This window comes from Pan troglodytes, chromosome 9, assembly GCF_028858775.2.
Source record: "Pan troglodytes isolate AG18354 chromosome 9, NHGRI_mPanTro3-v2.0_pri, whole genome shotgun sequence".
Classification (NCBI taxonomy): Eukaryota; Metazoa; Chordata; class Mammalia; order Primates; family Hominidae; genus Pan; species Pan troglodytes.
The window spans coordinates 80,594,385-80,618,062 of record NC_072407.2 but is presented as its reverse complement, the minus strand read 5'-3'; the positions used below and the strand labels follow the sequence as shown (position 1 = coordinate 80,618,062).

Genomic DNA, 23,678 nt, shown 5'->3' with positions numbered 1-23,678 from the left:
CTATATCAACAGGACTTATCTGTATGATAATAAGGGAGTACAACAGAAATAACTGCATGTTATTTCTGAGACCTCCCGAGAAGTCTCTAGGGAAATCCAAAGATAACAGGTGAGACAAAAACAAGGACACCAGAGGAAATTTTTGCCTCTGACTCCCACAGCTACAACAAACAGTAAACACAGCCTAACTTCTAACTAGATAAATAAGATAAATATAAAACTTCCCACTGAAGACTTATTTACAGGCCGGGTGTGGTGGCTCACACCTGTAATCCCAGAACTTTGGGAGGCCAAGGAGGGTGGATCACTTGAGGTCAGGAGTTTGAGACCAGCCTGGCCAACATGGTGAAATCCCATCTCTACTAAAAATACAAAAATTAGCCCAGGCGTGATGGCTCGTGCCTGTAGTTCCAGCTACTTGGGAGACTGAGGCAGGAGAATCACCTGAACCCAGGAGGCGGAGGTTGCAGTGTGCCGAGATCACGCCTCTGCGCTTCAGCCTGGGTAACAGACCAAGACTCCATCTCAAAATAAATAAATAAATAAATGAAAATAAAGATGTATTTACCTCAGTTCCTTTTATCCACTACATTATGTCCGACTTTCAAAAAAAAAATTAAAGATTAAAAAAATAAAATTACAAGATAAACTAAAAGACAAAAAAAAAAACACAGTTTGAAGAGACAGAGCAAGCATTAGAATCAGACTCAGATATGGCAGAGATGTTAGAATTATTAGACCAGGAATTTAAAACAATGGTGATTAATATGCTAAGGGCTCTAATGGAAAAAGCAGATCTTTCTTATCACCAGACAAACATGCTATTATTTCTCACATATTAAAGAAGACCGCTTTCATGACCACATTCTTCCACCAGTTACCACCTCAGTTTTTCTGCTCCCCTTACAACAAAACTTCTTGAAAACCCTGTCTCCAATTTCTCTTCTCCCCTTCTTTTTTACATACCGTTTTTATTATAGAAAAATCTCCAACATGAATAGTACAATGAATTCCTGTGTATGTTACCCAACTTCAATATTTTTCAACATTTTACCAGTCCTATTTCATCTATTCCATCTATACTGTTTTATTTCTTTTCTGAAATATCTAAAACCAAATTCTAGATATCACATTTCACCCATAAATTCTTTAGGATTGTATCTTTAACAGCGAAGTATTTTGTGCATAATTCCTCAATATCAACTAATATTAGGAATTAAAGGACGTCATTACAGATCCTACAGACACTGAAAGAATAATATGAACAATTTTATGCCAAGAAAATTAGCAGCTTAGATAAATTTCTCAAAACATACAACTTACAAAAACTGACGGAAAAAGAAATACAAAATCTGCACAACATCATATTTATTAAACATGTTAAATCTGTAATTCAAAACCGTCTCATAGGCCGAGTGCAGTGGCCCATGCCTATAATCTCAGAACTCTGGAAGACTGAGGAGAGGGGATTGCTTGAGCCCAGAAGTTCAAGACCAGCATGGGGAACATAGCAAGACCTTGTCTCTAAAATAATTAATTAATTTAATTTAATTTAACCTTCTCATGAAGGAAGCTCTAGGCCCACATGACTACACAATGAATTATATTCGAACACTTAAAAAGGAAATAATATCAATCTTAGAGAAACTCTCAAAAAATAATACTCTGTGCTGTTGAACTATTTTTATGTCTTTAAAAAATAAATCTTTTCTCTGTTGACTTAAGTCATAATCCAAGTAAGCATTCATGCATTACATTTGATTGCTATGTGTTTTATTTTTCCTTTAATCCATAATGTCTCCTCTCTTTTTTTTGAGATGGAGTCTTGCTCTGTCGCCCAGGCTGGAGTGCAGTGGCATGATCTTGGCTCACTGTAACCTCCGTCTCCTGGGTTCAAGCGATTCTCCCACCTCAGCCTTGCAAGTAGCTGGAATCACAGGCACGTGCCACCATGCCCAGCTAATTTTTGTATTTTTAGTAGAGATGGGGTATCACCATCTTGGCCAGGCTGGTCTAGAACTCCTGACCTCAAGTGATTCACCGGCCTTGGCCTCACAAAGTGCTGGGATTACAGGCGTGAGCCACCACGCCCAGCATCTCTTAGCAATTTTCAAGTACACAGTACATTATTATTAGCTGTAGTCACCGTTTTTACAATAGATCACCCGAACTTACTTGTGTCTAACTGAAACTTTGTACCTTTTTATCAGCATCTCCCCATTCCTCATAACCAGACCCTGGTAATCACCATTCTACTCTCTGCATCTCAGATTGACTGTTTTTAGAGTCATAAGACCATGCAATATTTGTCTTTCTACGCCTTGCTTATTTCACGTAGCATAATGTTTTCCAGGTTCATTCATGTTGTCACAAATGACAAGATTTCCTTCTTTTAAAGAGCTGAATAGTATTCCATTGTGTGCATGTACGTTTTCTTTATCCATTAATCTGTTAATGAACATTTAGATTGATTCCGTGTCTTGGCTATTGTAAATAACGCTTCATTGAACATAGGAGTGCAGATATGTCTTTCATATACTGTTTTCATTTTCTTTGGATATATACTCGGAAGTAGAACTGTTGAATCATATGATAATAGTCCTATTTTTAATTTTTTGAAGAGGAATCTTCATACTGGTTTTCCATAATGACTGTATTAATTTACATTCCCACCAGCAATGTATAAGAGTTCCTTTTCTTTGTATCCTCTCCAAACTTGTCTTTCATCTTTCTGATAGTAGTTCTTCTAACAGGTGTGAGGTGATATTTAATTAATTTGCATGTCCCTGATGATTAGGAATGTTGAACATTTTTTCATATATATATTGACTATTTGTATGTCTTCTTTAGAGACGTCTCTATTGAGGTACTTTGCCCGTTTTAAAATCTGGTTGTTTTTTCGCAATTGGATTGTTTGAGTTCCTTATATATTATGGCTATTAGCCCCATATCAGATGTATGGTTTGCAAATACTTTCTCCCACTCTTTTGGTTGTCTCTTCACTCTGTTACTTGTTTCCTGTGCTGTGTAGCTTTTTAGTTTCATGCAATTCAATTTGTGTACCCATCCTTTTGTTGCCTGTGCTTTTGGGGCTATATTTTTAAAATCTTTGCCAACACCAACGTCAAAAAGCTATTTCCCTATGTTTTCTTCTAGTAGTTTACAGTTTCAGGTCTCAAATTTAAGTTTTTAATCTATTTTGAGTTGATTTTTGTATATGGGGTGAGATAAGGGTCCAATTTGATTCTTCTGCATGTGAATATCCAGTTTTCCCAGCACCATTTATTGAAGAGATTGTCCCTTCCCACGGGATGTTTTTGGTATCTTCATCAAAGATCAATTGACCATAAATAGGTGGATTTATTTCCGGGTTTTCTATTCTGTTCCATTGGACATTTTTATATTTTTAAAGAGTTGTTAAAACACAAGGAAAAACAAGAATATTTAATAAGATTGCATGTAGCCCACAAAGCCTGAAATATTTACTATCTGGTCTTTTACAGAAAGTTTGTCCACCCCAGATCTAAAGACTTGATCCAATTTAAGTTTTATTTTTTGTTTGTTTGTTTTTATTTGTAAGAATACTTCACATCATATTCTAGGTATACTAAGTATGTCCTGCTGCATCACACTGGGAGGCATATACTGTAATGTTTCATTGTCACACTTTTAGTGAGCTTTATAAGCCTGGTCCGTTGCTTATAAAGCTCCCTATTGTTATTTGTCCTAATGGTTTCGGCATCCACTGATGATTGTTGCTTAGATGTTTCACTAAATATTGTAAAATGCTTATTTTCTACTTTCATCATTCCCTTTGCATTTATTAGTTGGAATTCTTCAGTGTAGAAAAATAAGGTTCAAGAACTGTATTAACTATTTGGTTACCCTGAAACTCAGTTCAGGAAAGGTCAGACAAATGCTTGTTTTTTTGCTATTATTTACCAATTTTTAGAATAATAAATTGGTGTCCTAACAATCTCTAGAAGTGGCCATTAAGTGCTTTTTGTAAGTATTAATACTTATAATTTCTTAGAGGTTTATGTATTTGATGTTTCCAGTAATTACAGATAATAGTTTTAATGCCCAAAGTGTGCCAACTTTAGGGGCCCCTTAAAGTTGTTTTGTGTGTGTGTGTGTTCTTTTAAAAAGGCCTCATTAGTATTTGATAGATTCCTTGCTTTTTGTACATTTCTTCCCTCAAATCTGGAATTGATAATTTCTCCAAGGAGCCCTAGTTCCATTGGTAGCTCAGCAAAGGCTGTTGCCACCTCCACTCCACTGAAATAGCATGTCACTGTCACCAAAGACTCCATCTTTCTAAATCCGGGCGTCACTTAGCAGTTCTTATCTGATTTGACTTATCTGTGGCTTTTAACAAGGTTAATCACTCCCTCCCCCTCCTGAAAACGGTTTCTTCGCTTGGTTTCCAAGAACACTACACTCTCCTGACTTTTCTCCTACTTTATGCACCTCTCCTTGGTCTCTGTTGCTGGTTTTTCCTCATCTTTTTAACCTCTTAATGTTGAGTGCCTCAGTGCTGAGTCCTTGAATCTTTTTTCACTTGTTATCTACATTGACTTTCTTTGAGGTGTCATCAGTTTTATGACTTTGAATACCATCAGCATGCCAATTATTCCTAAACTTATCTCCAACCTAAACAAATCCCCTGAATTCCAGACTTATACATTAAAGTGCCTACTAAACTTCCCCACTTGGATAACCAAAAGCATCTCAGACTTAACAGGTTTAAAAACAAGCTCTTAATCTTGCCAACGTCTACTTCAACAAAAGCTTGCTTCTTCTAGTCTTCATCTTACAAGTGATCATCTCATTGTTCCTTCACATCTTCGTGCCTTTTTTTTTTGAGACGGAGTCTCGCTCTGTCGCCCAGGCTGGAGTGCAGTGGCGCCTTCTCAGCTGGCTGCAAGCTCTGCCTCCTGGGTTTACACCATTCTCCTGCCTCAGCCTCCTGAGTAGCTGAGACTACAGGCGCCCGCCACCACGCCCTGCTAATTTTTTGTATTTTTAGTAGAGATGGGGTTTCACCGTGTTAGCCAGGATGGTCTCAATCTCCTGACCTTGTGATCCGCCCACCTCAGCCTCCCAAGGTGCTGGGATTACAGGCGTGAGCCACCGCGCCCGTCATCCCATTTTTTTTACACCTCTCCCACACCCCACATCCAGATACCTCAGGAGATCCTTTTGGTTCTACTTCAAATTATATACAGAATCAGAATGCTTCTTAAGACCTCCAGTGCTACGATCTGTGCAAACCACTGTCATTTCTCTTCCGGATTATTGCAGTAACCAAACTGCTCTCTCTGCTTCTGCCCTTGCCCCTCCCCTTTGATCTTTCTTAATACAGCAGCCTTTGTGTTTTTATTAAAATATAAGCCAAATTGTGTTCCTGCCTGTGCTAAAACCTTCACGTGGCTCCCCAGCTTGCTCAAAGTAAAAGCCAAAGACCATCATATGATTTATAAGTCTCTGTTATTTGGCTTCGGATTACCTCTCTGACATTTACTTTCAACCCCTCTTTCTGCCTGTGTTACTCTAATCACAGGCCTCTTTATTGTTGCTCTTCAAGCCTACCAGTCATTCTCCCTGATAGGAGCTTTTGATTTGCTTATTCCTCAGCTAAAATGCTCTTCTTTCAAATGTCCTCATAGCAACTTCTTACCTCCTTCAGATGTTATTTTCTCAGCCAGATATTTCCCCAATCTATTTAAAATTGTAATCCTCCCCAGCACTCCCTATCCCTTCTCCCTGCTTTAATTCTTCTCAGTATAACAGAAAACAATCTAACACACAATATGGTTTACTTATTTATGTGTTTGTCGTCTGCCTCTATTGCTAGAAGTTATGTTCTATGAGGCCAGGGATTTTTTTCTTATTTGTTTACTGTTATATTATTAGCACCTTCAAGAGTGCCTGACACATAATATTTTTTAAATAAGTGGATCAATAGAGTTGTTAGGACTAGATGAAACAATACATCCAAAGCTCTTAGCATAATGAGTGGTAGCTATAGGTATTATCTTTATTATTATGAACTGTTTTATTTCCTCTTTATGAATCCATTTACTAATCTAAGTCAACAGTGACTTTCCAGAGAAGGGAAAGGGGATCAGCATAGGTAGGGACTATATGACTGATTTCTTCTGGGCTGTATTCATTAGTAGTCCAACATCTACATCTCCATGGCCTATGTCAACGTGAGACTAGTAATAGGCTCTTGATTTTTCCTTGTAAGGTTGTTTGGGAAAATCTTTTAAAAATCTTAATCTTTACAAAGTTGCTTTTCTCTAAATTCTCAATAAACATAAAATTCAGGCTACAAGAGCTCTCTCCTTAACAGCCATTACCTCAGAGAGGTCTTGTGCCAATTCAGGTCTCAAAGGGAATTTACCTCTTAAAAATATCTCCCCTTGCAATTTATATATGTTACCACCAGGTGGCAGGAATGTTTGATGAGCACCCAACAAAGTCAAATGATTCACTTCTGCAGATTTAAAATTATGAATGGCAGTACTATCTTATAGCAAAACATCAAAACACATTTCTTAGAACAGTTAAACTACAGCCAAGTAGTCATCATTTTATTTTATTTTTTAATTTTAGTTTAGTGAAAGGTACTTTTTTTTTTTTTTTTTTGAGATGGAGTCTCGCTCTGTCACCCAGGCTGGAGTGCAATGGCGCAATCTCAGCTCACTGCAACCTCCGCCTCCTGGGTTCAAGTGATTCTCCTGCCTCAGCCTACCTAGTAGCTGTGACTACAGGCGCCCGCCACCACGCCCAGCTAATTTTTTGAGTTTTTTAGTGGAGAAGGGGTTTCATCATGTTAGCCAGGATGGTTTTGATGTTCTGACCTCATGATCCACCTGCCTCGGCCTCCCTAAGTGCTGGGATTAGAGGAGTGAGGTACTGTTTATTTTAATGAAGTCATATGATTTGCCATATGAAATTATCAGTGAACAAAAAATAAAAAATAAAAAATCTATGTCTTTATGACATTCACATAGTGAGCAAGAGAAAAGATTCTGGAACCAGACTATGAGAGTTTGAATCCTAATATTTGCTGTTTATCATCTAAGGGACCCTGGGCAACCTACTTAAACTCTTGTCTCTCAGCTGCCTTATCTATAAAATGAGGATGATAAAAGCACATACCCTTTGGTCTTAATGATGAAATAAACATAGCTTATGGAATATCTAATAGATTATTTCATATGCTAATTTTGACAACCCTGTGAGGCAAATATTATCTCCGTTTCACAGAAGTAACTCATCCCTTACCTATGACAGCAAAAGTCCTTGCCCATAGTGACCTGGCTAGTACATGGTGAAGCCAGAATTATTTTACCCTGCTCACTGCACAACCAACATAATTTTTTTTTAAGAGACAGAGTTTTGCTCTGTTGCCCAGACTGGAGTGCAGTGGTATGATCATAGCTCACTGTAACTTTGAACTCTCAGGCTGAAGCAATCCTCTTGCCTTAGCCAGAGTAGCTAGGACTATAGGTGTGCACCACCATGCCTACCTATTTCATTTAAATTTTTTTTTTTTTTTTTTTTTTTTTTTGCAGAAATGGGCTCTCACTATGTCACCCAGGCTGGTCTTGAACTCCAGGCCTCAAGCCATCCTCCTGCCTCGGCTTCCCAAAGTGCTAGGAATATAGGCATGAGCCACTGCACCTGGCCTGAACATAGTATTTTTAAAGTAAACTTTTAATTGAAGTTTAACATACAGTTTATATACATAAAAGCATAGAAATAATGAAGTTTACAAAGTGAATACACCCATATATCTACCTCCCTTCCAGATCAAGAAGTAGAAATTACCATCACCCAGAAGCCTCCCTTTTCATTCCTCCCACTCTTTCCCTAAAGTTAAGTATTTTTCTGGCTTTTATCACTATAGATTAGTTTTTCCATTAGAATACTTTACATAAATGAATCATACAATATGTATTCTTTTGTGTCTGGCTTTTTTTCCTCTCAACTTTATGTTCATGAGCGTCATCCTTTTTTTTCCTTTTTGAGAGAGAGAGAGTGTGTGTGTGTGTGTGTGTGTGTGTTTGAGACAAGCTCTGCTCTTTCACCCAGGCTGGAGTGTAGAGGCACACACACAGCTCACTGCAGTCTTGACCTCCTGGGCTTAGTCCATCCTCCTGCGTCAGCCTCCCATATAGCTGGGACTACAGGCACATGCCACCACGTCCAGCTATTTTATTTTATTTTATCATTATTATTTTTTTTTTGTCGAGACAGGGTTTCGCCATTTTGCCCAGGCTGATCTCAAACTTCTAGGCTTAAGTGACCTGCCCACATGGGCTTCCCAAAGTGCTGAGATTACAGGTTTGAGCCACCATGCCTGCTGAGTGTCATCCTTATTGGTGTGTGTAGCAGTATTCTACTCATTTTGATTCTGCTTACATAAATATACCATAATTTATTACCCATTCTTCTGTTTATAGTAATTATTACAGTGTACATTCTTGATATAATAAAAATCTACTCTAAACTAGTTTTCTATTTCCCATCCAATGCAAGGATCTTACAATGCTTTAATTTCATTTACCTCTTTCTTGATTTTTGTGCTATTGGGGTTGTATATTTAATTTTATATGTATTTTTAGCCTCACAAGACATTGTTATCATTGTTCTATACAGTCAATATTTGTTTAGATTTACCCACTTTTACCCTCCACTGTTCTTTATTCCTTCATGAGTTTTCACACTTTTCTCTGGGATTATTTGCCTTCTGCCTGAAGACCTCTGTAGTGTGGGTCTACTAATAATAAACTGTCTTAGCGTTTGTTTATCTGAAACCTCTTTTATTTAACCTTCACTACTGAGGGATATTTCTCAGGTATAGAAGTCTAGGTTGGCAGATATTTTCTTTCAGAATTTTAAAGATACCACTATTGTCTTTTGGTTCCATAATTGCTTTTGAAAAGTCAGCTGTCTGTCTTATTTATTACTCCTTTGAATTTAGTGAAACTATTTTTAAGATTTTCTCTTTTCTTTTTGTTTTCAGGAGTTTTACTATGTGCCTAGGAATAGAGTGTTTTGTTTTTTGTTTTTTATCCTGCTTGTGTTTGTAGAGTTTCTTGAGTCTGTGGTTTGATGTCTTTTACCAGTTTTAAAAATTCATGGCTATGATCTCTTCAAATATTGTTCTAATTATGTCTCTCTTTACTCTCCTTATGAAACTCAAATTATGTGAATATTAGACTTTTTCACCATGTCACATATATTTGCAAAAGTAGAAAAACAAAATGGAGATGCCTGTAAAGTTACTGAGCCTGAGGAAGTTGCCATGACCAACCACGACTACCTTCTAAGGAGAATGTCTTTTGCTTTGAAAACTAATGAGTTTCTCTTATTGGAAAACCAATCTGGAATCACAAATGGAAGAGGATTCCAGGAAACACAGGGTCCCAGCCACAGACGGGAGCTCCAACGCTAACTGGACAGTGGATAATAAAACAGAGATGTTTAACTTTAGGGCATAGTAATTCAAATACTCACAGAGTCCTTACAAAGTTAATAAAAAGTTTTTCTATATTATTCTAAAATGTAGAACTCAAACCAAGGGATAGAAAGAAGCAATGAGCAAATGCAGTATATTTGTACAAACTTTAGCATTTATCTCAATGGCTTCTCTTCCAATATAACTATGTAACAGACCATTTCTTTCTTCTTTTGAAAGGGATACAAGCCTCCCTTGCTTTTCTCAAAGAAGTCCAATTTTAAAGGCAAGCCCTACACTGCCAGCAGTAGATGATGTACTCACACTGTCAGAAATATCTACAATGAGACTGGATTTTAAGGAGAAAACCTGTTTTTCAACTGTATGTTAATATTTCACATCACTGATTCCCAGAGAATGAGGAGGAAATTCTTATATTCCCTAAGGAAGAGTATCTGAGTGTTAAGAAATTGTGTTTTTCTTTTCTAGAAGGAATCTCAAGGAATTCGGATTTATCCCCCTACTCCCCACCCCTTCTACCACTATGAGCCAGTGTTATTAACAAAAGTGTGTCTTATCCTAGGAGAAAAGAGGGGAAAATTAGTGAGGGCCAATGTTCCACATTAAGCTGAAGAGAGATACATTTATCTAGTGTGTAAGTTCGGCTATTGCTGTATAATAAATTATCCCAAAACATATGCATTAATACGATAGTAAATATTTATTATTCTCACAGTTTCTGTGGGTCAGATGTTTTGGGATGGCTTAGCTTGGTGATTCTAGCTAGGGGTCTCTCATGAGGTTGCAGTCAAGATCAGCTGGAGCTATAGTAATCCAAAGGCTTGACAGGGGTAGAGGACCTGCTTTTAAGATGATTTATGCACATATCTCAAGGTGGCCCTGACTATTGGCAGGATGCCTCAGTTTCTTGCCACATTGACATCTTCTTAGGGTTAGTTATCTTTACAATATGGGACTTAGTACCCCCAGAGCAGGTGATCCAAGAAAGGAAAGCAGAAGGAGTGATGTCTTTTATGACTTGTCCTCAGAAGTCACACACCAGCATATCTGCTGTATTCTTCTGGTTACATAAACTAATCCTATATGACTAATGTCACAGAAGACTATGCAAGGGTGTGAATACCAGGAAGCAAGAATCATTGCGGCCATCTTAAAGGCTGGCTACCATAACCAGTCAATAAGAAAAGTAAACTAAACTTTATAATTTTGTTGGGCTTCTCCCAAGTTAGTAAACATTAGAATATTACAAAAATGGGAGTTGAATCAATGACTTTTGTATAATTTATGATTAGTGCATATATGTCATACTCTTTCCTGATATACTGTATATCATACTCTAGTAAGAAATGTTAAATTGTTTAATATATTGAAAATAAACATTTTACCTTTTTAGTGTCTGTCAATGCACATGAGTCTGAAAGTAAAGCTTGAAAAGAGTAGGATAAATCCATTTTCAGGGAAAGCATGTTGTGACTCTTCTTTACTATCGTTCACAGGGATTGGTGGAATTCAAGAATGTTCTGCTAAAGGAATACACCTATTAATGGAAACATCCAGGTAAAAGTAGAATCAGCTTGCCATTGTCGTTCTAATATACCTTTCACAAGCCTCTTCTGAAAGAAGTTTAAACAAATGTACAGAGTCATCATTAATTATCTTCCTGCTTGAAAAACCAGTGCATAAGTTCATCTCCTTTCTGTGTCTTTAAGTGCTTACAGGATTGTCTGTTAGTTTTAGACCAATGGTGAATGCTGATGGCTGCACGGATTTCAGGGAAACATCTTTTCCAGATTCTTTGCCATAGGAATAAAACTTTCTCAAGTTTAGAATTTACAGATTGTTAATCACACTACATTCTTTTCCAAATATATCCTTCATTCTTCATGACATTATGTAGTTAGAGCTGACCATATACTGGGTGAGTAGTAATCCCTCAGGAACAGCAGGGAACTTTCTTAGGTGACAAAGTATTTGCCAAAAGTTTACAGAAAATATCATATTTGCCAGCAGAGACATACCAAGAGTGGGACAGTGAGAGCAATCTGCCCACGGTGCAGGCAATAAAGGGATGTGGGACTGTAGACATTTTTTTCCTTTTTAAAAATGTTTAATTTGTAGAAAATTTTAATACAATAATAATACTGACCAAAGGTCAATCAAGTTTTTGTTCACAGTTGTAAACTTAAACTATATTAGTTATAAAGTACTACCCCCTAAAAAATAATCTGATCATTTGTAGAGTTTACTGTTTCAGAAGCATTTTTTCTTCACATATAACATTTTTGGAAACTGGAAACAATTGTCCATTCTTTTCTGTCTCATTAATAGAAAATGCTGGATCATATAGATGTAATAGTAAAAGGATAAGACAGAGTGCTCATTATGAAGTTGCATGATATAGTTTGGCTGTGTCTCCACCCAAATCTCATCTTGAATTGTAGCTCCTCACAATTCTCCTATGTCATGGGATGAACCCGGTGGGAGGTAATTGAATTATGGGGGCAGGTCTTTCCCATGATGTTCTCGTGGCAGTGAATAAGTCTCACAAGATCTGATGGTTTTATAAATGGGAGTTCCCCTGCACATGTTCTCTCTCTTGTCTGCCACCATGTAAGACATGCCTTTTGCCTTCTGCCATGATTGTGAGGCCTCCCCAGCCACGTGGAACTGTGAGTCCATTAAACCTCCTTTTCTTTGCTGGGCACAGTGGCTCATGCCTGTAAATCCCAGCATTTTGGGAGGCTGAGGCGGGCAGATCACTTGAGGTCAGGAGTTTGAGACCAGCCTGGCCAACATGGTGCTGCCCCATTTCTATTTAAAAATACATATATACAAAAATTAGCCAGGCATGGTGGTGCATGCCTGTAATCTCAGCTACCCAGGAGGGTGAGGCAGGAGAATCACTTGAACCTGGGAGGTGGAGGTTGCAGGGAGCTGAGATTTCGCCTCGGCACTCCAGCCTGGGTGACAGAGCGAGACTCCGTCTCAAAACACAAAAACAAAAACAAAAAGCAAACAAACAAAAAAACCCACCTCTTCTTTATAAATTACTCAGTCTTGGGTATGTCTTTATCAGCAGCATGAAAATGGATTAATATACTGTGTATGCAATAAAGATAAATTTTATTTTATTTTATTTTTTGAGACAGGTCTTACTCTGTCAACCACACCCAGGTGGGAGTGTAGTGGTGCGATAGCTCATGGACTGCAACCTCTGTTTCCTGGACTCAGGTGATCCCCTTACCTCAGCCTCCTGAGTAGCTGGGACCACAGGTGTACACCACCACACTTGGATAACTTTTTGTATTTTTGGTGGAGATGGGGTTTTGCCATGTTGCCCAGTCTGCCCTCAAACTCCTGACCTCAAGCAATCCATTTGCCTCAGCCTCCCAAAGTGCTGGGATTACAGGCGTGAGCCATGGCACCCAGCAGCAATAAAGAGAAATTTTAAAAAGCGAATCTCAACCTTTGAAGTTTTGTGTAATTCAAAAGAAAATATATGATTTTTCTTTTTTGAGTTATCTTGTTTTCTGGTGTAAACTAGAGATTAATCATATACAAAAATATTTGCAAACAGCCAGAATCAGTCTCCAACAATGTACAGTGGAATTCTAAACTTTAAAATTGTTCCTTGAAGATCACCACATAAAAATTGTGGAGAAGGTCATTAACCATGCAACAAGAACAAAAAAATGTAAGGAAATATAAATTAGGAAAAGAAACCATTTTTTAAAGAATAACAGGAGACATGGCAAAAGCACTGGACTTACATTGCCAGAAGAAATATAAAGACTAATGCTTGAATGTCTTAATAATTTTCTTCAAGAACTGTTCACTCTTTCTTAAGAAAAGGATCGAATATTTTCAAGGTTTGCTGTCATTCAGCCATTTTCTCACAATACACCATAGAAAAGACAACCCACAGAGTGGTTGAATATTGCAATGCATATAACTGAGAAGAACTCATAACTAAAACATGGACAAAAGAACTTATATAGATTAATAAGAAAAAAGACTACTCAATAAAAGTAGTCTTTAGGAAAAATAAGACTACTCATTTTTCAATAGAAAAATGGGCAAAAGATGTAAACAGTCAATTTACCAAGAAGAAAGTCCAATGAAAATAAACACTGAAAAGCTGCCAAACAAAAATAATAATCAGGGGAATGCAAATTAAAACAGCAGTGGATACAATCACTTCCCCACCAATACGGCTACTAGAGCAAGTGTGATTAAGACCAAGTATTATTCTCATTTAAACAGCATATATACTAAAATTGAAAGGTTACAGAGATTAGCATGGCCCGTTCAAGGATGACACATATATTTATGAAGTGTTCCACATTAAAAAAAGATCAAGTGTTGACAAGAATGTAAAGCGACTGAAACGCTCATATATGGCTGGTCACACTGGTGACACTTTGGAAAAAATTTGGCCCTATTTGTTAAAGCTTAAGGCTGCATGTCTTATAGCAATTTCTCTCAACTATGAATAGCACCATGCAAGGTCCGTGGGTGTTTTGTTTTGTTTTGTTTTGTTTGAGACAGAGTCTCACTCCATCACTCAGGCTGGAGTGCAGTGACATAATGCAACCTCTGCCTCCCAGGTTCAAGCAATTGTCCTGCCTCAGCCTCCTGAGTAGCTGGGATTACAGGCATGTGCCACCACGCCTGGTTAATTTTTTTTCGTTTTTCTTTTTTTTTTTTTTTTTTGAGATGGAGTCTTGCTCTGTCGCCCAGGCTGGAGGGCAGTGGTTTGATCTCAGCTCATTGCAACCTCTGCCTCCCAGGTTCAAGCGATTCTCCTGCCTCAGCCTCCCCACTAGCTGGAATTACAGGCACCTGCAACCACACCTGGCTGGTTTTTGTATTTTTAGTAGAGACGGGATTTCACCATGTTGCCCAGTCTGGTCTCGAACTCCTGACCTCAGGTGATCCACCCACTTCAGCCTCCCAAAGTTCTGGGATGACAGGCATGAGCCACCGCATCTGGCCGATGCCTGTCTAATTTTTGTATTTTTAGTAGAGATGGGGTTTCGCCATGTTGGCCAGGCTGGTCTTGAACTCCTGACCTCAAGTGATCTGCATGCCTCGGCCTCCCAAAGTGCTGGGATTACAGGCATGAGCCACTGCGCCCAGCCAATTTTAACTTTTTGTCATAGACTTATGTATATTTTATGATAGTAAATGATAAAATAGACTAGTAACTACATGTATCTTGTGAATTCATGACCTTTTTATTAAATGCTTTGATATTTCTAGGCTACACAGTTCATTAGTAAGTTTTCTGAAATTGTCAGAAATCTCCAAGAAATTTTCCAATATATTTATTTAAAAAAATTCACATACAAGTGGACCGGCACAACTGAAACCCATGTTGTTCAAGGGTCAACTATATATTCATATTAAAAACATCATTTGTGCTCCTGTCTGGAAGGTGATGAATCTAAAAGGGAAGGTGTCAAGCCAACACTGAAAACAAAAATAAACAAGAAGATGATGTGATTTGATATAGCACAAGATACAGGGGATGGTTTGAACTGAGCACCAGAAGCGTAAGTTGTATAGTAAACTTTTTCCCTTGTCTTCAACATACTGGGGCAGTGGTCCCCTGCTAAGAACATAATTAACCTTTTGGCTTAAACAAGTAGTGAGAGGGTAAAGGAAGGCAGGAGCCTCACTCTCTGGGACTCAGACTCCAGTTCTTAAGCTGCACATTGTTCCCTGGAGTGGGGGAGTTGGGAGAGAAAGAAGGTACCTTAGCCCATTTTATGTTGCTGTAAAGGAATACCTGACACTGGGCAGTTTATAAAGAAAAGAGGTTTATTTAGCTCATGGTTCTACACGATGAGAAGTTCAAGGGCATGGCCCTGGCTTCTGGTGAGGGCTTTTGTGATGCATCACAACGTGGTGAAGAAGGTCAAAGGGGAAGTGGACATGTGCAAAAAGGGGAACCCCTGAGGGGCATCCTGGCCTTATAACAACCTACTGTGGTGGAAACAAGCCCATTCTTGCAAGAACTCATGCAGTCCACGGAAACAGCACCAAGCCACTCATGAGGGATCTGCTCCCATACACCAGACCCCTTCCATTAGGCCTCATCTCCCAACACCACCACATCAGGGATTAAATTTCAACATGAGTTTTTGTGGGGACAAACAAATCATATCCAAGCCATAGCAGAAGGCAAGACAGAAAAATGGCATGAGTAAGAAATGAGCCAACTGGTTACTACTTTTGATCACTTGGACAGGGTAGGCATAGGCAAAGAAAAGATTTTCACTGGGATAAACATCATTGTTATGTACCCCAGACTGTCTTGTTCCCCAGATTTTGAACCAACGAACTTTTTTTCCCTTAAAAGTCCATAGCTGCATAATTCTGAAGGCATTGGCTGCAAGTTTCCATTTTTCCTTTCTCAAGGTTCAAGAAGTGCCCAAGTATTTTTTTCTTTTCTTTTTTTTTTTTTTTTTTTTTTTTTTGAGACAGAGTCTCACTCAGTTGCTGAGGCTGGAGTGCAGTGACATGATCTCAGCTTACCGCAACCTCTGCCTCCCGGGTTCAGGCAATTCTCCTGCGTCAGCCTCCCGAGTAGCTGGGACTACAGGCACATGCTGCCACATCCAGCTAATCTTTTATATTTTAGTAGAGATAGGGTTTCACCATGTTGCCCAGGCTGAGCTCAGGCAGTCTGCCCACCTTGGCCTCCCAAAGTGCTAGGATTACAGGCGTGAGCCACTGCGCCTGGCCTATATATTTTTTTTGATCGATAAGAAGTGTATTCATTTATTTGCACAGTTCTGCAGGCTGTGCAAGAAGCATCGCACCAGAATCTGCTTCCACTCAAAGTAAATAATGTCAAGGTTTGTTGTCATTCAGCCATTCAGGAAGGCAAAGGGGAGCAAACATCACATGGCAAAAGAGGAAGGAAGAGAGAGGGAGGGGGGTGCCAGGCTCTTTTCAACAATCAGCTTTGCAAAAACTAATGGACTGAGAATTCACTCCTGCAAGGGTGGCACCAAGGCCTTCATGAGGCCCCCATGATCCAAACACTTCTCACTAGGTTCCACCTCCAACATCAAGTATTTTCAGATGAGATATTTTCTAGCCTGTCTTAAGAATGATTTTACAATTTTTCCAGGCCATTTGCCCTCCTGGCAACCTTCCGTGTTCACCTTCTGGCAGGAAATTTTCTTACATGCCTACCTGGCAAAATATTGATCCACTTCAAAAATTCAGCTTAATTTTCTCCTTCTCTAGACTATATTATATTTTATCCAACATATTTTATATATAATATATAATATATCCAATATAATTTAATTATATAATTTATAATTATAATTTTATTATATTTATAATTTTAATTTATTAAAAGAACCAGGGAACACATTTATATTATATAAAATATAAAATTGTGATACATGTATATATTATAATTTTATTATATTTTATCCAATATAATATTTGGATAAAATATCAAAAATAATTTTTTGGATAAATTTAAGAGGTAGCCTAATATATAAGGGTGACTTTTCAGTCCAAACAAATGCAGACAACTCATACATCTATGTGTGCACTTACTGGTTGATATTTCAGTAGTCTCTTTTCTTGCTTGTCTCCATCTCTAAAGCATGAGCTCCTTGATGGAACGGATCACCTTGGGACACTATGTAATACAGCATACTGCTTAAGTGCATAGAGCCAGCACTTCTGGGTTTAAATCTCACACTTAGGGAATGTGTATCCTTAAGTAGGTCATCTAGCCTTTCTGTGTGTAAGTTCTCTCATTTGTAAAATGGGTATAATAATAGTAGCAACTTTAAGTAAGGTAAAAGTGAGAGAGAGAGAGTGAGAGTGAGAGGGAGCGGGAGAGAGACAGCGAGGGCGAGCGCCGGTCTTGAACTCCTGGGCTGAAGCAATCCTCCTGCTTCTGCCTCCCTAAGAGTTGGGATTACAGGCGTGAGCCACCGCACTTGGCCAAACGTTTTACTTTTTAAATTAGATTAAAAACCTTTTAATGACTGTCATTGAGTTACAGAATTTTTTTTTTTAAATAAAACGTAGCCTAATATATAAAAGGGTCATTGTTTCCAGGTCAAACAAATGCAGATAGCTGTGTTGGAGGGCAGAGGGAAGAGGGAGACTTGGAGGATTCTGGCAGGAAACACTCGACTTTCCTCCAGTCTCTGCAACATCTTCCCACCGTCTTGCCTGCCATATGCAAGGTCCCTCCAGTTCCTTTTATTTACCTGTCAGAGGACTACTTTCTCCAGGAAGCCATCTCAGGCAAACTGATCACCCTTTTATGCAACTGTCTGTTTAGCTGTCTGATACCACACAACTGTGACTTGCGCAGAGGGGCTATGTCTGATATTTCTCTGCGGAGAACTCAGGAAAGGAAAGACTGATCTCTTCAAGCGAATCCTGTTAACAGCTAAGAGCCTCCTCTTACTTGGATCCCTATTGTTGACTGATGGAGACGGTTTCCCTCTCCATCAGTCACTCCTTGCCTCTCAGTTTCTCAGCCTCACCTGGAAAGTTTAGAAATGAAGACCCTCAGATGTGCTCCCACGTTCTTTCAGCAATAATCTCTACAACCTTAGGGCATTAGCTCCGCCCCGTCTCGGCTCCTGACCCCGCCCCCCTCCCGCACGCCTCCCTAAGCCTGGGTCACGAGTACGCATGCTCTCCCTTCTTCCCCGTAGCGTGATGACGTAAGCGGCGTTGGCGTGGTGTGGACGGAGTGGTTGCGCGTGTTGCGGCCCGGGGTCTGTTCGTAGGTTTACAATTGTCGCGGGCAGTGGGGCGCCCCAGCTGCCAACTGCACGTGGTTTCTTTCTGGCGTTTGCCTAGTGTCCTGTCCATTCCGCCCCGTTGGGAAGTGGGAAGCGGAGAGGTTCTGTGGGGATAGAGCTGGGAGTCCTGAAGGAGAAAGCGCGCAGCCGAGGGGCTCTGGAGTGCCTTAGAGCAGAGCTGCGGTCGCGGAAGGGGAGCAGCTGAGAAAGGAGGGCCGCTGCAGGCGGGTTTCGAACCGTGGGGTCTGGGCTGCTCCCGCGGAGGGCCTGGTCGGACGCGGGATGCTGGGGGTCCGCTGCCTGCTGCGGTCCGTGCGCTTCTGTTCCTCCGCCCCCTTCCCCAAGCACAAACCTTCAGCCAAACTGAGCGTGCGGGACGCTCTCGGGGCTCAGAACGCGAGTGGGGAGCGCATTAAGATCCAGGTTGGTGAATGGGAAGGGAGTGGGTTTTTTCCTGTAGGGACTTATATGGCACATCCACATCTAGCTTTTCTTTTACGGTCGGGTCAGACACAACCACCAGCAGGGAAAAGTTGGAAAGTGTAGGCGTCGCGGGTTTGCACTTTTCTGCTTTCCATTACTTTTCACAAAACTGTTCCGATGACTGTAAAGCGCTGGAACTTTGCTTTCATGATTCCAGGGTATTACCTGTAAACTTATTAATCATACCAAAAGTGTAAATGAACAAGCCCCCTTTCTCTATCTTTATCCCTTATAATGAATATCCAGGTTTATAAAGTGGTCGTCTTGACCTCCCTCCTTGAGAGCAGAAACCGTGTCTTACCTGCCTTTGTATTCACACATGGCTGACAGCAAATACTTGTTCAAACCATGCCTTTTAAACTTTTAGCCACCTCAGTGCCTATTGTGGGGGTCTGCATGTAATTTATTTTTAATGAATTCGGAGAAAGACTGGAATGTAGCAGTTTGAAAGAGCTCTGGAGTTAAGCTGCTTAGGTTTAAATCTCTGCATAGCGTTTATGCGTTCTACACCTTATTTTCCTCTTATGGAAAGAGATAATAATTGTCCCTGAGTCCTGAAAATTAAATGAGGTAATGGAAGTAAGATATTTAGAACAGTGGCTCATAGTCTTCAAATGTTAGCTGCTGTTGTTTCTCTTGCTGATTATATTATTTGCAGCAGCTCCACATAGAAGAGGTGCAGAATAAACAAGGTGTTTGACTGTTTCTTATTAGGTTGCTGAAGTACACTGATGTGGTTATTTATTTTTTGAGACAGGGTCTAGCTCTGTCACCCAGACTGGAGCGCAGTGGTGTGATCTCAGGTCACTACAACCTCCATCTCCCAGGCTCAAGCAATCCTCCTGCCTCGGCCTCCAGAGTAGCTGAAACTATAGGCATGCACCACCACACTCTATAATTTTTTAAGTTTTTTGTGAAGATGGGTCTCACTGTATTGCCCAGGCTGGTCTCAAACTCCTGGACTCAAGCAGTCCTCCTCCTTCGGCCTCCCAAAATGCTGGGATTACAGGCATAAGCCTGGCAGATGTTGTTATAATAAATACTTATTTTTTGAGTAGGTTCTTGCTTTGTCACCCATGATTGTACTGACACAGTCATGGCTTGCTGTTGCAGTGATTTCTGTTGTCCTCACATATCCTTTACTTTTTAGCAGTATGACCAATCTGCTCCTCTTTGAGTTCCATATTCTTTCCATAGGTCTGTTGGTCTATTAATTGGGTATACATTAATGATACTTTGTGTGCTAGTCAAGAGAAAATTCAAAGATGAAAAGAGAATTTGCTGCCCAGGTTAGAAGATTTCAGTTTAGTCCTGTGAGGTCTGATATGGTAGCTACCAGCCACTTTTGGCTCTGAGCACTTGAACTTTGTCTGGTCCAAATTGAGATGTGCTATAAGTGTAAAATATATACCAATTTTGAAGAACCAAAAAGAATGCAAAATATCTCAATATGTTTTTATATTGATTATATGTTGATAATATTTGGGGCATAATAGGTTAAAGTGAAATATTTCATCTACTTTTATGTTTAACGTGGCCACAAAAAGAAATTTTAAATTAAACATGTGACTCACATTATGTTTCTGTTGGACAGCCCTGCTCCAATGGTTAAAACAAATAATTTTAGCAATAGGATAGTTGGTAGTAAGGTAAGTAAAGAACTATAAGAAAACAGGAAGTTACGTAACTGAGAAGGTTAAGGAAGATATCTTGCATGAGGTAATATTTCAGCCAAGTCCTGAAAGATGTGTTCCCTAGGCAGAGGAGCTGGGGATGGGGCAGAATTATAATAGCATCCCAGAAAAGCTCGTTGATAAGAACATGAACTTTGAAGTAAGAAATTCCTTTTGAATCTCAACTCTACTAATCGGTGACTGTGTCCTGGACTATTTAGAGAGGTTATCGTGACATCTCTAAATAATGTTTCATCAGCTCTAAAATGATAACCACTTCGTTAAGTTTTTCTGAGGATTAAGTAGCATAATATTTATAAAGAGGTTAGAATAGAAGCACATTACAAAGTGCTCAATAAATGTTAACTTTTAACAAGTGAAAGTAAGAAAGTAATCGTTTGGAAATTAGTTTGTGTGTTTTTTTGTTTTTTTGAGATGGAGTCTTGCTCTGTCACCCAGGCTGGAGTGCACTGGCGCGATCTTGGCTCACTGCAACCTCCGCCTCCTGGTTCAAGCGATTCTCCTGCCTCAGCCTCCCCAGTAACTGGGACTACAAACGAGCGCCAACACTCCCGGCTAATTTTTGTATTTTTGGTAGAGACAGGGTTTCACCATGTTGGCCAGGCTGGTCTCAAACTCCCGACCTCAAGTGATCCGTCCTTCTCGGCCTCCCAAAGTGCTGAGATTTCTGCGCCCAACCTGGAAATTACTGTTGATTTAGAATCACCAAAGAGGAGATGCCTTCTGGGCAGCGCAGTGAGATGAAACCAGAAAGAAGGGCGCAACCCACATCCTGAGAAAGGCACCAAGATATATGCCCTGTTATTTATTGTTGGGCCAGAGGGCAGGGCTCTGGGAGGAAATACCTGGAATTGCCAATATTGGGAGGATTGATTATATGAATTAGGCTCATCAACATGAAGGAATGTTAGGCATCCATTCGAAATGTTGTGCATTATTACGAAAACAAAAGATAGAATACCAAAGTGTGTATCCTATTGTGATTGGAACATATAAAATTAAGTATGCATATTGGTGAACTAAAAGAAGTTGATTTGTTGAGGCAGGATTGTGAGTACATGTTTTTCTTCCATTTAGTCTGTGTGTGTATGTGTAATGAAAACGTAAAATGTTTTACGCTCACATTAGAAATATTTCTCTTCCTTAGGGATGGATTCGTTCTGTCCGATCCCAGAAGGCAGTCTTGTTCCTGCATGTAAATGATGGGTCATCTTTGGAAAGCCTTCAGGTTGTTGCAGATTCAGGCCTTGACAGTAGGTGAGTTTTGTTTTTTAAAAGAATTCTTTGATTTTTGTTTTTCACCCCTAGTGCTTCTCACTTCCCTACTCCAGTGTTTACGTTGGACCCCTGAGTAATCTTTTGAAACAGATCTGCTTTAATAGCTTTGAGGATCAACTCCGAATATTTGGAATCAAGATCCTTCAAGCTCAGGCCTTTCCTCCTCTATTTGACATTGTCACATGCTGATATCCCCTACTTATGCTTCACTTCAGTCTTTCTTAATTACCTGCGGCTCCCTTAAGCTGTTCTGCTCTTTCCTAATAGCATTTGTACATGTTGCTGCCTCTGCCCAATACAGCCTCTTCTCCTCTTGTCTTTCATAGTTCCTGCTTAGTTAGGCATCATCTGATGTTCCCATCCCATGATTATGTCAGGTACCCCTTTTTTGTGCTCCCATAGCGTCCCGTGCCTACATCTGTCTTAAAATGTATCACATTGAATGGTAATCAGCTGTATTCCTATTTGAATCCTCCTGCTAGACTCTTAATTTCCTGAGGTTAGGAATGGCATCTCACTCTTTTTTGTATTCTTGGCCTCTAGCATAGTGCTGACAATATGACAAATTATTGCCTGTTGAATAAACGGAAGAAACTTTATGGTCTCATTCATCAGGTTTTAAAAGTAACACTAGGTCAGGCGTGGTGGCTCACGCCTGTAGTCCTAGCACTTTGGGAGGCCGAGACAGACGGATCACTTGAGTCAAGTTAAGACCAGTCTAGGCAACATATTAAAACCCCGTCTCTACCAAAAATATAAAAATGAGTTTGTCATGGTGATGTGCACCAATAATCTCCACTACTTGGGGGGTTGAGGCTAGAGCATCTCTTGAGCCCTGGAGGTCAAGGCTGTGGTGAGCCAAGATCTTGCCACTGCACTCCAGCCTGTGTGATAGAGCCCTCTCTCCAAAAAACCCCCCAAACCAAAAACTAACACCATTTTAATGTTAGGTATCAGCTCTGAGGAAGAGAACATTATTCTAATTTGTTAGAGTGCTTTGCTATTCCGGGGATTGTTAGGGTTAATGCTGTTTACACATTGAATAGGTTCATGGATCAGAGACTATGTGGTCAACTGGGCAGAACAAAGAAAAATTGTTCTGATGTAATAGTAACTTTTTTTTTTTCTGGAGAGAGTCTGACTCTGTCGCTCAGGCTGGAATGTAGTGGCATGATCTCGGTTCACTGCAACCTCTGCCTCATGAGTTCGGGCAATTCTCGTGCCTCAGTCTCCCAAGTAGTTGGGATTACAGGTGTGCAACACCACACTGGACTAATTTTTTGTATTTTTAGTAGAGACAGAATTTTACCATGTTGGCCAGGCTGGTCTCGAACTCCTGACCTCAAGTGATCTGCCTGCCTCAGCCTCCCAAAGTGCTGGGATTACAGGCATGAGCCACCACACCTGGCCCTAATATTAATGGTAACCTTTTAAAAAACTTTGTAATTGTTTTGATTATATCAGTATAGCAATCACATGGGTCTAATGGGACCTAGATTTTAGATTTCTGTAGGATGACTGTCTCTTTGAGATATTCCCAGGAAACCTTAGGATATACTTATATTCATATATGTCAGGTAGTACATATTTTAAGTCAGAGCATCTCAAATTACCCTCTCAGGTTGATGAAAGTATACCAGATTTCCCCACCCATAATGCAATAGTGGACAATCTTATTTATATAAATTATATAAGAATAGCATATATTTAGCAAGCAAACAAAACTGGGTGGAGAATCTCCTGACTTATTTACTTTAATAAAATTTATTGTATTGCTATATTATAATATTTCAATAGTTTATTAGGAAGGCACTTATTGTCATACTTACTGTAATTATGAAATGTTAGAACTAGAACAGATGGGCTGGGTGTGGTGGCTCATGACTCTAATCCCAGCACTTTGGGAGGCCAAGGCAGGAGGATTGCTTG

General features: G+C 39.6%; 1 protein-coding gene and 1 non-coding gene across 5 annotated transcripts in view; both read left to right on the top strand.

Annotated features, from left to right (window-relative positions):
- Window positions 1–13,743: 13,743 nt before the first annotated feature.
- On the top strand, window positions 13,744–13,845 carry LOC112204853 (U6 spliceosomal RNA). The gene has a single exon (XR_002938605.1). It is a non-coding gene; the product is annotated as a U6 spliceosomal RNA (small nuclear RNA).
- Window positions 13,846–18,181: 4,336 nt separating this feature from the next.
- The window catches only part of NARS2 (asparaginyl-tRNA synthetase 2, mitochondrial), a 137,994-nt gene continuing 132,497 nt past the window's right edge, over window positions 18,182–23,678 (top strand). For 2 of the 4 annotated variants that reach the window (XM_009423820.5, XM_016921701.4), the window contains exons 1-2: window positions 18,189–18,717; window positions 21,619–21,728. In XM_009423820.5, the coding sequence (XP_009422095.3) occupies window positions 18,577–18,717; window positions 21,619–21,728 (251 nt within the window). In that variant the 5' untranslated portion in view covers window positions 18,189–18,576. Of the gene's footprint in view, window positions 18,718–21,618; window positions 21,729–23,678 lie in introns of all 4 variants that reach the window. The other 2 variants (XM_522122.7, XM_009423821.5) reach the window with 2 other exon arrangements.